The sequence below is a fragment of the Periophthalmus magnuspinnatus genome, chromosome 8, assembly GCF_009829125.3.
Source record: "Periophthalmus magnuspinnatus isolate fPerMag1 chromosome 8, fPerMag1.2.pri, whole genome shotgun sequence".
Classification (NCBI taxonomy): Eukaryota; Metazoa; Chordata; class Actinopteri; order Gobiiformes; family Gobiidae; genus Periophthalmus; species Periophthalmus magnuspinnatus.
The window spans coordinates 15,898,964-15,912,804 of record NC_047133.1 but is presented as its reverse complement, the minus strand read 5'-3'; the positions used below and the strand labels follow the sequence as shown (position 1 = coordinate 15,912,804).

The 13,841-nt window shown below is 43.2% G+C and overlaps 1 protein-coding gene across 1 annotated transcript in view; it reads left to right on the top strand.

Moving 5' to 3' along the window:
- The window catches only part of vat1 (vesicle amine transport 1), a 59,304-nt gene extending 45,791 nt beyond the window's left edge, over positions 1–13,513 (top strand). Inside the window, exons 5-6 of the mRNA XM_033971458.2 lie at positions 380–621; positions 7,314–13,513. Coding sequence (XP_033827349.1) covers positions 380–621; positions 7,314–7,583 — 512 coding nt within the window. The 3' untranslated portion in view covers positions 7,584–13,513. The remainder of the gene's footprint in view (positions 1–379; positions 622–7,313) is intronic.
- Positions 13,514–13,841: the final 328 nt, after the last annotated feature.

Genomic DNA, 13,841 nt, shown 5'->3' with positions numbered 1-13,841 from the left:
AATAAAAGACTTTTATTAAAATGTTAAAGTGCTACTGACAGGTTTGGCTGCTCATTTCACTAAAACACAGGTGGCATTATTTTTAAAATTTAAATCTAAAAAAAAAATTTCTCCAATTTGGCCATTTTTTAGGTTTAAAATTTTACTTCCTGGTTGTAAATGATGACATCACACTCGGGAATTCCATAACTGTTACCTAGCAACCATGTGGCACACTTATTATATTTGTATTTTCTAAATATTAATCTCAAACATCTTTATTTTCTTGAAATCATGTTTAAAGTGTTAGAAAAAAGGTTTATTACATGTAAAGCCTAACTGTGTTGTAGTAAAATGCGACTTCTGACCTCTCAAACGCTGTCTGTCTCCGACTCTGCAGGTGCGGCCAACATGTTGGCGGGGCAGAAGAAGAACCTCATCGCCGTGGCGAAGAACTGGTACCATCAGTTCTCCATCCACACGCTGAGTCTGATCCAGGGGAACAAGTCCGTGTGCGGCTACCACCTGGGCTACCTGGACGGAGAGACGGAGCTCATCACTCAGACCATGAGCAACCTCCTGGACCTGTACAAGCAGGGCAAGATCAAGCCCCGCATCGACTCCACCTGGCACCTGGAGCAGGTAACACACCAACTCCACCCGCATCCACTCCACCCGCATCCACTCCACCCGCATCCACTCCACCCGCATCCACTCCACCCGCATCCACTCCACCCGCATCCACTCCACTCGCATCCACTCCACCCGCATCCACTCCACCTGAATCCACTCCACCTGGCACCTCCCACAGGTAACACACAGATCTACGTCACTCAAGGGGGTTCTGTACATATCTCTATGGCGGAATGTTCAGCAGTTACTGTGGTGGCACAGTGCACACATTAGCACGTTAGCAAACACTGCCAAAAACGTTTTAAGATCATCTTGACGCTCAAGAAAAAATACAAAATGGATTTAAACCTATGATCAATATGAGCAGTTGTACTGCACCGCTGGTTTAGCAGGGAGCGGGCGCAGAATCAGCATTTTTATACATGTATATTTTTTATTACTTTTTATACATATAATATTTATATATAGTATATTTTTCCAAGGTTTTATATATTTTTATTCCATGCACACAGGTTTGTTTCATAGACTTTGAGTTGTCCATGAGGTGTTTTTATTTCAGTGGGTTTAATCTCTATGGCAGCTCACATTACACAGTGACCTGCTCCGCTCTGCTTTGTTGTTATGGAAAAGTTCATCCTCGTTGAAAAACAACCCGGCCCCAGAAGCCCGTTTGCAGGTTGGCGTTGGCAGAAGCCCGTCTGCAGGTTGGCGTTGGCAGAAGCCCGTCTGCAGGTCGGCGTTGCGTAGAAAGGATGAGGCAAGAACATGGAAGGAAAAAGTCCAAACATGTGGAGACGCACATGGACCTTGATGTTTTATGAAATGGGTGGGTCTGTTTAAAGTGAATGAGCCATACGTTTGGTTTAATGTTTCTGTGGCTCTGAACCTGATTTTTGTAGATAAGAAAAACTGGACTATTGCAAACTGTTTAAAATGAACTAGTTCTGAGTTATTCCTCACTTACCTTATGCATTCTGGATATGGTCTGTGTAAAGAAGTGGACTGAGGGAGTGTGACGTCACCCACAGCGTCCGGCTCAAAATGACGAATCTGACAGCTGCAGTTACAGACAGAGGGGCCACAGTTTTTCAATATAAAGTGAAATGGAGCCATTCCAGCTTTAATCAGATTAAATCGAGATAGATTCATAAAAAGTGAAAATTATAAAGATGATCTTGGTTTGGTTTTGATGGGCCATTTTCTGGGTCTCACTCTTCAGCTGAACCAAAGAGCTTCACATAAAAGTCAACAACAAACAAACACACAGAAACACAATAAAACACCTGTATGTCCTGTGTAGTTAAATACCAGGGAGAAGAGGTGGGTTTTTCAGTCTAGTCTTAAACTGTTTTAAAGACAGAGGATCTGACAGGAATAGGGTGCTGTTCCAAGCAGGAAGTGATCATGGGCATCTGATCTTGCGGCAAACCTGAACCTCGAGACATTTTCAGACACACTGGAGCACATTTTGGATGGATAGTTGAAATATATATGTTTTATATATTGTCTTTGGGGATTATGAAAATGAGATTCATTTTCTGTGAATATCGCCGACGCCTTGGAGCATCTGCCTGACGCCACACAGCTGGAGCCCGACTTTAAAGCTGTACATTAGAGTAAGGTCTGCACACTTCAGCACTTTTATGTTTCTGGGTGAGTCATTTCTCATGGGTGCGTTTGTTTCATACATCTGCGTCTCCCCAAATCCAAATGAATACCAGGCGCTCGTACAGTATGTGCTCAAACGGGGTGTGGTCGTAGCGAGTCTATGGGAAACACTCAAACCAGAAATCTGATCATAATCTGATTTCTGGAGTTATTAGATTATTGAAATGCCAACAGGTTTACACTTTCTTTTATTTAATCTCCTCATGAAGATGCTGCCTCACTGTTCAGAGCATAGACTGTTTATATAAATGGACATAGCTAACCTGTTAGCGCCGCATTCCAAACAGGAAGTGATCATGGGCGCACTTCTGGCTCCATCGACTCTGGCTCCAATCCACTTTCTGTGTAAAAACTGTGGCCCCTCTCTCTGTAACTGCTGCTGTCAGCCTCGTCATTTTGGTCTTAAATGTTCATATTAACCCGCTCTACATGATCCTGGGGTTTTTATTTCACTATTTTGTCTGTAAATCAAGATATGAACATTAATAACAGACAAATCATCTGCCTTCTTTCCCCGAGGTCACTCCTGCTAGTGTTAGCAAAAGGCTTGATTGACAGTGTTGCCTAGCGCCCACTCCCTGCTAAACCAGTGGTGCGGGCGGGAAGGGGCGTTACCTTCAATAGTCACTCTCCGGGTTGGTTCTTTGGTTGCTATGATACCTGTGGTCAGAATTCCAAATATGGATCTCTCCTCCACATTGGCCCCTATAACTGCTTTAGCCTCGATGAGCTTCATTTGGAGCTGAACTCTGTGGGTGACGTCACTCGGTCACTTCTTTATACAGACTGTGTTTCATATCCTGTCTCACTGGTCAGAGTCTGTCTGTGGGGTCGGTGTCTGTCTGTGGGGTCGGTGTCTGTCTGTGGGGTCGGTGTCTGTCTGTGGGTTCGGTGTCTGTCTGTGGGGTCGGTGTCTGTCTGTGGGGTCGGTGTCTGTCTGTGGGGTCGGTGTCTGTCTGTGGGGTCGGTGTCTGTCTGTGGGGTCGGTGTCTGTCTGTGGGGTCGGTGTCTGTCTGTGGGGTCAGAGTGGACACGCCCCTGATGTTTGACCAGTCGAAGGATCTGTGATTCATATTTATACTGACTGTTCCACATCTTAAAGCTCAGACTCTTATCTTCAGTCTGTAGAAGGTCAGTGTAATTAGACTGACCCCAAACACCTTTAATCTGTGTGTGTGTCACATACTCTGGCCCATGTGATGTGACAGACACCACAGCAAAAAAATACTCAAGTAAAAGTGTCACATGAAAAAATCAGCTTCAGTAAAAGTATTACCTGTTTAAAAATGTACTTAAAGAATAAAAAGTAAAAGTATTTCTCACAGATTTTGGGTCTTATAAAGCTTCAAATTTAGAGATTTTGATAAAGATTTGAGCTGAATTGTGTTCAGCAGAAACAATTGAATCGATTGGGGTTTTTTTTCAGTTTTTATTTGTATATTTTTGTTTTGTTCAAATTCTGAATGTGTTAAAAATAAACCCTCAGCCTTTTCAGCAGGTCTCAAACAATAATAAAAATACTTTTACTTTTCAATCCAGTTCAAAAATGTAGTGGAGTAGAAAGTACAGATACTGCTGTCTAATGTAGTGAAGTAAAAGTAAAAAGTGCACACTGTAATATGTTAAGTAAAGTACAGATACTTCAAGTGTCTGCAGTACTTACCTGGTTCCGTTCCTGTGTCTCATCGGCTCGTGTGACTCATAAATCTCTGATCTTTATAACACACAACAACGCACAAACTCGTGTCTCAAAGTGAGTGAGGTTTGTCCAGCCCCAGAGCCATGATGGGGGGCACAGGCCTCGCTCCACCTTTGACCACGAGGCCTGTGCTGACTGTCTCCACCTCCACCTCCTCTGCCTCCGCATTCGAGTTAAGAGGACCACCTAACAACCAACGCCACGGCAACAGGGCCATCTCCTAGCAACGCCAAGCCTGGAAACACGGCCCTGACGACTTTGGTACACAGCGAGGAGAGGGAGAGAAAGAAGAGAGGGAGGAGAAAGAGAGAGAGAGAAGAGGGAGGCACAGACGGAGGAGAGGGAGGACAAAGAAAGGGAGGAAGGAGAGGAGGGGGAGGACAGAGAGGAGGAGGAGGAAGAGAGGGGAGGGAGAAGCAGATGAGAGGAGAGAGTGGAGAGGTGATGAAAAAGAAGCAGGGGGGAGAAAGAGAGAAAGAGAAGGAGAGCGGAGGTAACAGAGCAACAAGTGGAACTGCAGGACAGGCCTCCTCCACAGTGACCCCTCACACTCCTCCTGCAGGACGGGCCTCCTCCACAGTGACCCCTCACACTCCTCGACAAAGATCTAAATATTCTCGATTAATTTGAACTAAATCTTTCAGATGATGGTTCAGATCTAGAAACTGGAGAATCGTCTTTATGAATTACTTTGACGTCACTGCCCATAACTCCTCTCAGTTACACAACACAGGACTAAAGCCTTGGTGGGTGATGGAGCTGCTTAAAGGTGCACTATGGGACTTTTCTGATTGAGTGCATGCAACCTTCTTTTCTCTATGGAAACATTTACACTTTACCAGGAGCTAAGCTTCTGTCTCTTTAAACTTGTATCACATCTATAATTGCAAACGTTTTTATTGTCCATAAATACCTTGAAAAACATTCTTGCTGTGAGTGGGCTTGCCTCTCCACAGATCAGACCTGTAACACCAGACCATAGCTGCTTTTTGGACTCTTGTGTGTGTGTTTGCGTGTGTGTGTGTTTGTGTTGATGTTCTTGTTTTGCGTGTTAAGGCTTTTGTTCATGTTCACTGTTGTCGACCTTGAGTCTCATGAAAGACGCCTCATAAATACAACACATTATCCGCTCGTGTCCATGGAAACAGATGAGTTTATTAAGCACAAACCTCTCCATGTAGATGAACAGGTGGTGGAATATTCGCCAGAAAAGTTACATAGAGCTTCTTTAAATACTTTATTTCTTTGGATAATTTCATGTTAGCAGCAGAAAGATGAGGCATTTGTCTAGTTTAACATTTACCTCACAGTGGGCGTGTCGCAGTGGAGGTTAAACGGGGGTAGACCAACAAAATGGCGTCTTGAAAATATTCAATTAAAGATTACTCAAACATAAACCACTCCAAATACAACTTCAGAGGCTCAATGAGAAGAAACGACTAGAACATGGTTAAAGATCTGAACAGTTTGTAGAGTGGAGTGTACGAGCCTGTGGAGCTGCTGGGTGGACACTGTGGCCTTTGCCGGACGCTGTTGTGATGAATGGGGTCAGGGCGGGGCATCAGACGCATTTATCAGGCTCCATTACTCCTTATGGCTGCTCTGCTCTCACATTTACAACAGCACATGCTCTTTGTCGTATGCTACTATCACAATTAATATTCCACATCATAAAATGTCTCTCATGTCGTCCTTAACAACAGGCCCCTCCCACAGACAGACGCATGCACCGACCATAGCACGTCTCCATAGAAACAAGACGGGAAGAAAAAATGCATTGTGAGGATTGAAATGAGAGGAAGTGGATATAGGCTTCAAAATAATATAGAAAAATCAAAGAGAATGGAGATGTACTGAAGTATTTGATGTCATATTTAGTCAGTTTTCAATAAGTAACAGTTAAAGGGCCCACATTACCTTAAAGGGCCCATATGACTTTATTCTCTGATCTGTTCTAATGTTGTTTTCTCATCACAAACAGACCTGGAGTTGTGTTTTGTTTCATTCACACATGTTTAACACACAAACTGCATATTTAGGCTGAGTTCTTCTCTCAAACTGAAAACACTCTGTTCCACCTTGTGATGTCATCATGTGGTAATACAGGAAGTGCTCCACTGTGTTTTTAAACTCAGTGGAGCACATTGTGGCACAATGCTATTCTTTCGTTCACATTTACACCTTTTTTCCAAACTGCATTAGTAATTCATGAAATGTTTCCAAAACATGTCCTTACAATCCCATTTCTATCAACTGTGAGCTCATTTTATAGTGAGGGGATGCCATAAATATGCAGGACTGGACTTTAAAGTTGTTCTGAGAGTGTATCTGTCTTATTGATGCTAACAGAGTCCAAGGCCACTGCAGTGTCTAAGGATAATTTAGCACACAATGACAAAAGGTTTGTAGAACTGTTGCCTTGTATTGTACAACAGTGAACTGAGTATAAATAAAGGTGCACTATGGAACTTTCGAGGAGTGTCCGTGACCTGTTTGTCCCCATGAAGATTAAAGATTGACTGATAAAGTTTTTTTTTTTCCATGGCCAATGCTGATACCAACTGTTTAGAATCCAGATAAACTGAAGGCCGATAACCTCTACGATATTAGTGCTGTAGTGATGTGGTAGTGATGGTGTAGGGACAGTAGGCAGCATAAGCTTCCCTTATTTTCTGGAAAATGTAAAGCAGTCTACAAGACACACACCGTCACTACACCATCACTACACGTCACTAAAGCATCACTGCACCATCACTAAAGCATCACTACACCGTCACTAAAGCATCACTACACCGTCACTAAAGCATCACTACACCGTCACTACAGCATCACTACACCGTCACTAAAGCATCACTACACCGTCACTAAAGCATCACTACACCGTCACTAAAGCATCATTACACCGTCACTACAGCGTCACTACAGCGCCACTACATCGTCACTACAGTATCACTACACCACCATTACACCGTCACTACACCACCATTACACCATCACTACACCATCACTACAGCGTCACTACATGTTACTACACCATCACTACACTGTCACTACAACATCACTACACCGTCACTACAGCATCACTACATGTCACTACAGCATCACTACAGCATCACTACATGTCACTAGGGCATCACTACAGTATCACTACACCACCACTACGCCATCACGTGACGCTTAAAGTTACAGGATGTAACTGAAACGTGTAAATCAGGACCAGAAGAGTGACCAGAAGAGTGGCTAACTCTAAATACAAATCCCTCCTTGTTTTTCTGTTAAAGCCTCTGATCAGTTCCTTATTTTCTAACCCAGATTCCTGCATTTGTGTTTCCAGGTCGGCGATGCCATGAGGAAGATGCAGGAACGGAACAACATCGGCAAAGTCATCCTCACCACGGAGCCAATGCCCGAAGAGGAAAAACGAGAGGAGGCCAAGAAAGAGGAGAAGAAAGACGAGAAGAAGAAGGATGACAAGAAGAAGGATGACAAGAAGAAGGACGATGGCAAGAAGAAGGAGGAGAAGAAGGAAGAGAAGAAAGAGGAGAAGAAAGATGAGAAGAAAGAGGAGAAGAAGGAGGAGGAGCCTAAGAAGGAGGAGAAGTGAAGGACTGTGGGTAATAGAGTTTGTCTTGGGAATGGGGGGCATGGTCTGGTGTGGTGTAGGAGGCAGTGTTGGGAAGGAACTAAATACATGTACTCAAAATACTCAATAATTTTAGAGTAACTGTATTCTGGGAGTTACTCTTTCGTTTGGAGGTATTTTGGCTTTGATCCACACGATATTAGAGAGAAAAATGTACTTTTACATAGAAAATGCCACAATGCAACTCTAAGTTTTCAGAACACAGTACTCTGATTGGCCCATATATCAGAATGTTACATAATACTTTTTACTTTTTAATGCTGTATTCAGTATTTTGTGACTAAATATATTTTCAAAGTTTCCTTCCCAACAGTGAGGAGGCCGGTGCGTTTGAATGGAGGTTATGTAAGAAGTGTGTTACGATTCACTGTTACCGAAAATGTCATTAAGCCCATAAAGGTGGAATAATTTTATTTTAAGATTATCATTTTGAAGGTAGATTTTGTCCTCTGCTTTTGCTTGTTCTACCAGCTGACAGCGACTCCATTTTGATTTCATAATCTCGTTTGACACATCTGTAATTAGCTGTGTTTTGACAAGCCTTAATTACACACTACAGTAACAAAGGCTTGTCAACTTTAACTTTTATTAATTTGAAGTTAAAATGAGATTATTCCAACTATAGGCACAAACGTGTATGTCACATCACCACTGTCCACCTCTGTCATATTAAAGTGAACGCCACTATTATACAATATAGCCCCTTTTACATAGCAACAAACGTATTCTCATTTGTGTCCTATTCGAAATGCGGAAATATGACTTTAACAACTGTAAAAGGCTCATCTTGTGCATTTATTCCTATCAGAGCCAAGACAAAAATCACTAATTTTGGGGTTAAATAAAATACAAATAATGCTTTTTAACTTGCTTTACCCAATCGTATAAGATTATACAAGTTCAGTATCAAGGGGCTACATGAGGACTGGACGAGACTAGGATGAGGACTGGATGAGACCGGGGACGAGACCGGGACGAGACGAGGACGAGACGAGGACGAGGACGAGACCGGGACGAGACCAGGACCAAAAATTTGAATTCTGAACACGGCTTAAGAGAGTCTCATTGGACCACTTGAATTCTATTGTTTACCATATGTACCTGAATATACAAGTCACTACCACTGCCACTGTGGACTTTTTTTTTTGTAGATCTTGATTTCCTCATCTGCTTTTCTCTCTCAGTCTTTAACACTAAAACAGGATTTGAAAACACTCATTTCCTTATAAACTGTGAGTTCTATGTAAAAGGGGCTGCATGCTCCTGTGGCCCGGCCCCTGTCACTCATATTCTGGCGTGCACAGTCACATTAACTGGCATTTACAAATTAAATCAAATATATTTCGATTTTTCCTGACGCAGGTGTGGCAGTTTAAATATGCAACACAACCAGGGCTTTTGCACCCGATTTCTGAGTTCCATGTATGCAAAATCTATATGCAAGCCATGTATGTAGACACAGTGTAGACACGAGGCCTTACTGGTTGTAACCACAGACTGTTTATATAAATGGACATAGCTAACCTGCTAGCCACCGCGTTTCAAACAGGAAGTGATCATGTGCGCACTTCCGGCTCCATCAACTTGGCTCCAATTCACTTTCTGTGTAAAAAACTGTGTCTCCTCATTGCTATGCGCCTGCTCCCTGCTAAACCAGAGGTGAAGGGGCGTTACCTTCAACAACCTCGCTCTTGATTGGCTCTTTGGTTGCTATGATACTTGTAATCGGAATCCCTGCTCCAAACTCTGCTCCAAATGTCCCCTATAACAGCTTTAGCCTCCATGAGCTTCATTTGGAGCTGAACTCTGTGGGTGACGTCTCACTCACTCAGTCACTTCTTTACAGTCTGTGGTTATAACAGGACCCAAACTTGCGCTATGGCAATCTAACATGTGACTTTTAACTGTACCAAATTAAACTCTGATTTTTACAAACCTCGACAATGAGAAGAGCAGATGTTGAAGCCAAAACGTCACAGAACTCGTCAGAAAAATGAGTTTAAAATATAAGATTATCATCAAACATCTATATTTGCAAATGGCAGTTAATACTGTGCATGTGAAACAGATTGTATTTATGAAAATGTGGAAGAATTTAAGACTCTGGCCTTAAAACATCTGACTCTACCGATTTCCTTAACAACACCAATCCATGTCCACCCCTTAGCCCCGCCCATTTACCTCCGAGGCCCCTCCCCCTCTGCACTTCGAGTCCTACTGTGCGAAATGGGTTTGCACCTGTCACTCACCCCCTCCCCTTACTCCACCTCTCACTCCCCTCTCACTCCTCACCCCCTCCCCCAATCACCCCCTCCCCTCTGCTTCACCCTCATTTGCCCCATCTTCTTAATACCCCTCATGACCAATATTCCCCTTCTATTGTACCGGACGCATAGACAAGAAAGAAAACCGGCAATCTGACCCGATTTAAAGCTGCACTGTGTCACTTTCTTGCTCGTTTCCATGGAGATGTAATTGCTTTTTCCTGGAATGTTCCCCAGTAAAAAGAAAAAAACATATTTATCTTGCATTTATTCAGTCCCAGGTGTTTGTAAAAGATGTCTTCTTACTGGGAGCTGGGTGGCCACTCTATGGAGATCATGCGTTTAAAGCCATACTGTGAAACTTTCCTGACATCTCCATAAAAACAAGCGCATAAAGTTACACAGTGCACCTTTAAATATAATAATAATGCATTGGATTTAGTCAGTGCTTTTTAGAGACTTACAGAGCACTATTCAGTCACTCCACACTGTAGTGTAGCCACAGTTGACCTGGGGCAGGCTGATGGAAGTGTGGCTGCCAATCTGCACCATCTGCCCCTCCAACCACCACCGACACTCACATTCATACCAGTGTGTGTGGAGTGTCTTGCCTAAGGGCACAGCGACTCTCATTGAATCTGTTGTGTCCAGGTGTGAGTCTGTCCAAACACTTGTGTAAAACTCAGACAGATGCAGTGTGTGAGACGTGTGGAAAAGTCTCTGGACGTCACAGAGCCACAGTGTTGCTCTTGAATATGAATTCTAATGAGTGTTTCTGTGCAGATCTGAAAGGACAGACAGAAATGATTCGCGGCTCCGTCCCATAGATACAGCGTCCCCCATAGATACAACAACCAACTGTGGGCCACAAGCCACAGACTCCCAGTGAAAGAGTCTGTGTGAATGGGGCTTTGTGAAGCAGAGGCAGCCAAAATCTGGCTTAATTTTGGCCTCGAATAATGTATAAATGATGCTTTGAGACTGGCTTTAGCCAGTCGAATCAGATTATCCAAGTTTAGTATCAAGGCCGAGACTAGACCAGGACTAAACCAGGACCAGGACTAAAGCAGGACCAAAAGTTACCATTCTGAACACAGACTAGAGCCATATTGGGCCACTTGAATTGTATTGTTTACTATATGTACCAGAATATACAAGTCTGTACCACTGGCATCATGGTGTTACTTAAAGCCAGATGCTCTCATCGCTCTCCCTCCCTCTTTGCTCTCTCTGTATCTCTCACTCCCTCCCCCGTCCCTCTCTTGTTCCTCCCTCCCTTTCTCTGTATCTCTCTCTCTCCCCCTCCCTCTCTCGTTCCTCTATTTCCACACTCCCTCACTCTCTCTATCACTCCCTCGTTCCTCTCTCTCTCGTTCCCCTCTCCCTCTCTCATTCCTCCCTCCCTCTCTCATTCCTCCCTCTCTCGTTCCTCTCTCCCTCTCTCGTTCCTCCCTCGTTCCTCTCTTCATTTAGCTGGCGGTGGTCGGCATAGCAACAGGCGTCAGAGATGGCACTGTGCTGTTTTCTCTCCCTCCTCTCTCTTCCTGTGTTCAGTGATTATTAGTATAAGAAACAGTTTATACATTTTTCAGAATTAAAACTATTTTTAAAAAGTCCACGATTTTTAGAACGACATTGTTTCGAGTGTTTGGCCGAGGCGTGGTCATTCAACCGGGACACTGCTTTTTCCCTCAGATCTAGCAACAATGAGATCCCGAGAGCTGCCTCTGATCTCAACCTCTCTATTCACTTGAGACGAGGGATGAACCGATCTAGCTTTTTCGATACCGATACAAACTGATGCCAAGCGATACCAGAGCAGAGACTGAAAAGAGCATTTATTTCATTTAAACCAAAACCGACTATGACCAGTAAAAAGTCTTATTACATCAGTTTAAATGTCTAAACAGGATATGGACTGAACGATATTTGGAAGCCGATATCTAACACCAGTATCGGATCGGCGCGTCCCTGCTTGAGACTGGCCAGGATTTCATTCCTAAAACATTGTAGTAACCTCTATGAATCATTTATTTGTAGTTAAATGGAATGATCCAAAAAAGTCTAAATTTAAACGGCCGAAGGACCAAACCTCCTGCGTCCTCCCCCTCAGCTGGTGCAATCGAGCACTCGTGCACTCGTGTACTCATGTACTTCTTGTCTCTGAGTCCGGGGTCTCAGATGGTGACTAGTGACTTTGTAAAAAACTAAAATAACAAAAAAAAAGTCTTAAAAAATGGTCAAAAAGTTGTGGTGTTAGCATGAGAGGCTCCTCCTGTGCCGTGTGTGTGCCGTCGTGCGTGTGTGTGTCCTCAGGTCCTTAAAGGGGTTTCAAAAGCACCTATCCGTGGGTTTCTGACTCTCCTATTAACACCGTTGCCATGACAATTAACAATTCCAAACAAAACATTGAATTATTGTTTTGGTCCCACGTTATGACAACTTAATATCTTAATTAAACCAGGATTAACGCATGTGTGCTTTACTAAGGCCGTTAAAAGGTCTAGTGATTATAAAGTCTTTTTGAGTGGTCCTCAAAATGGCACCACAAAACAGGAAGTTGAAACCCATGAATATCCCGCCTTCCTTTTCTCCTCTATCACTTCTTCTTCTCACACTTTTTCACTCCGCTACAGAACGCCGTAGCATTTACTCCCTGATCCCTGTATCTTCTGTCACTTCCCCTGTTCTGACTCGAGGCCTGTGTAAAGAGGACAGTTGGTATTAGTATTTTTGCACTCTGCTCGCTGATATAATGAACTTACAAACATGGCGCCCGCACTCTGGTCCCTCTACAACAATCCACTACCAGAGTCTTGTTTCCTCACCACAGAATATCATTTCAAAACAGCAGAAATTACACCAGTTCTGAATTTTAATCTGCGTTTTTTAAATTTTAACTATACATATACTCATGCTTTTTTGTGACTTTTCTAAGACATTTCATTCTCGTTTCCAGCAAAATGATGAGATGAGCCAGTGAAGTGGAAAAATTTATTTCAAGTGCCATTGTCTCACTTCACTGGCACTGGACATTTTGTTGGAAAAATAGAAAAATCATGTTGCCTAGAAATAAGTCACATGGTCTGGGTAAACGTATATTCACCTGGGTCAATCAAACCCACTCAGATCAGTATTATCTGAATTGGAAGCAGACACTCCTTGCTGCTGTGTTCTTGGGTGGCAGCTCGGCTCTAACAGCGCCTCCTCGTGAGTGGGATGGAAACCCTGGACTGGAGTGTGTTCGGGATCGGAGCGCCTGTGCCAGACTGTGGGGAGTGACTGTGTCGTGTCAGCTGATGGTTAGTGTTGTTCTAATCTGCTGGACTCCCTCTGTGAACCTGTGGATGGTGCCATTGCTTCAAAAGATTAAAAAAAGTAATGTTATGTTTTAAAAATGTTATGTTTTAATTTACATTTATATTATGTTTTTGTTTGTTTTTGTTATCCGAGGGTTTCGAAGTTCAAAGGTCATGAAATGTCCAGGGACCTGTTGAAATGTGCACTCCTCTTTTCTTGAAATGTGGTTCTGTTGGTCCAAAAATTGTGTGCCAAATTGTATGTATGTACTTTCTCCTCTGTCGAAGCTTTGGATATTAACACTGCATAAAAATATTAAGACAATTATGTTTTTGGTTGGATTTTCCGTGTCTCAAGTGTGTCCCAAATCAAGGTGTGTCCTAAAAACATGTGTATCCTAAAAAACAGGTGTGTCCCAAATCAAAAACCAGTGTCCCAAAGTCCAGGTGTGTCCAAAAAACAGATGTGTCCCAAAATCCAGATGCCACCCAAAAAACAGGTGTGTCCCAAAAACAGATGTGTAATAAATCAAAATCCAGGTGTGTCCCCAAATCCAGGTGTGTCCCCAAATCCAGGTGTGTCCCCAAATCCAGGTGTGTCCCCAAATCCAGGTGTGTCCCAAAACCCAGGTGTGTCCCAAATAAAAGGTGTGTCC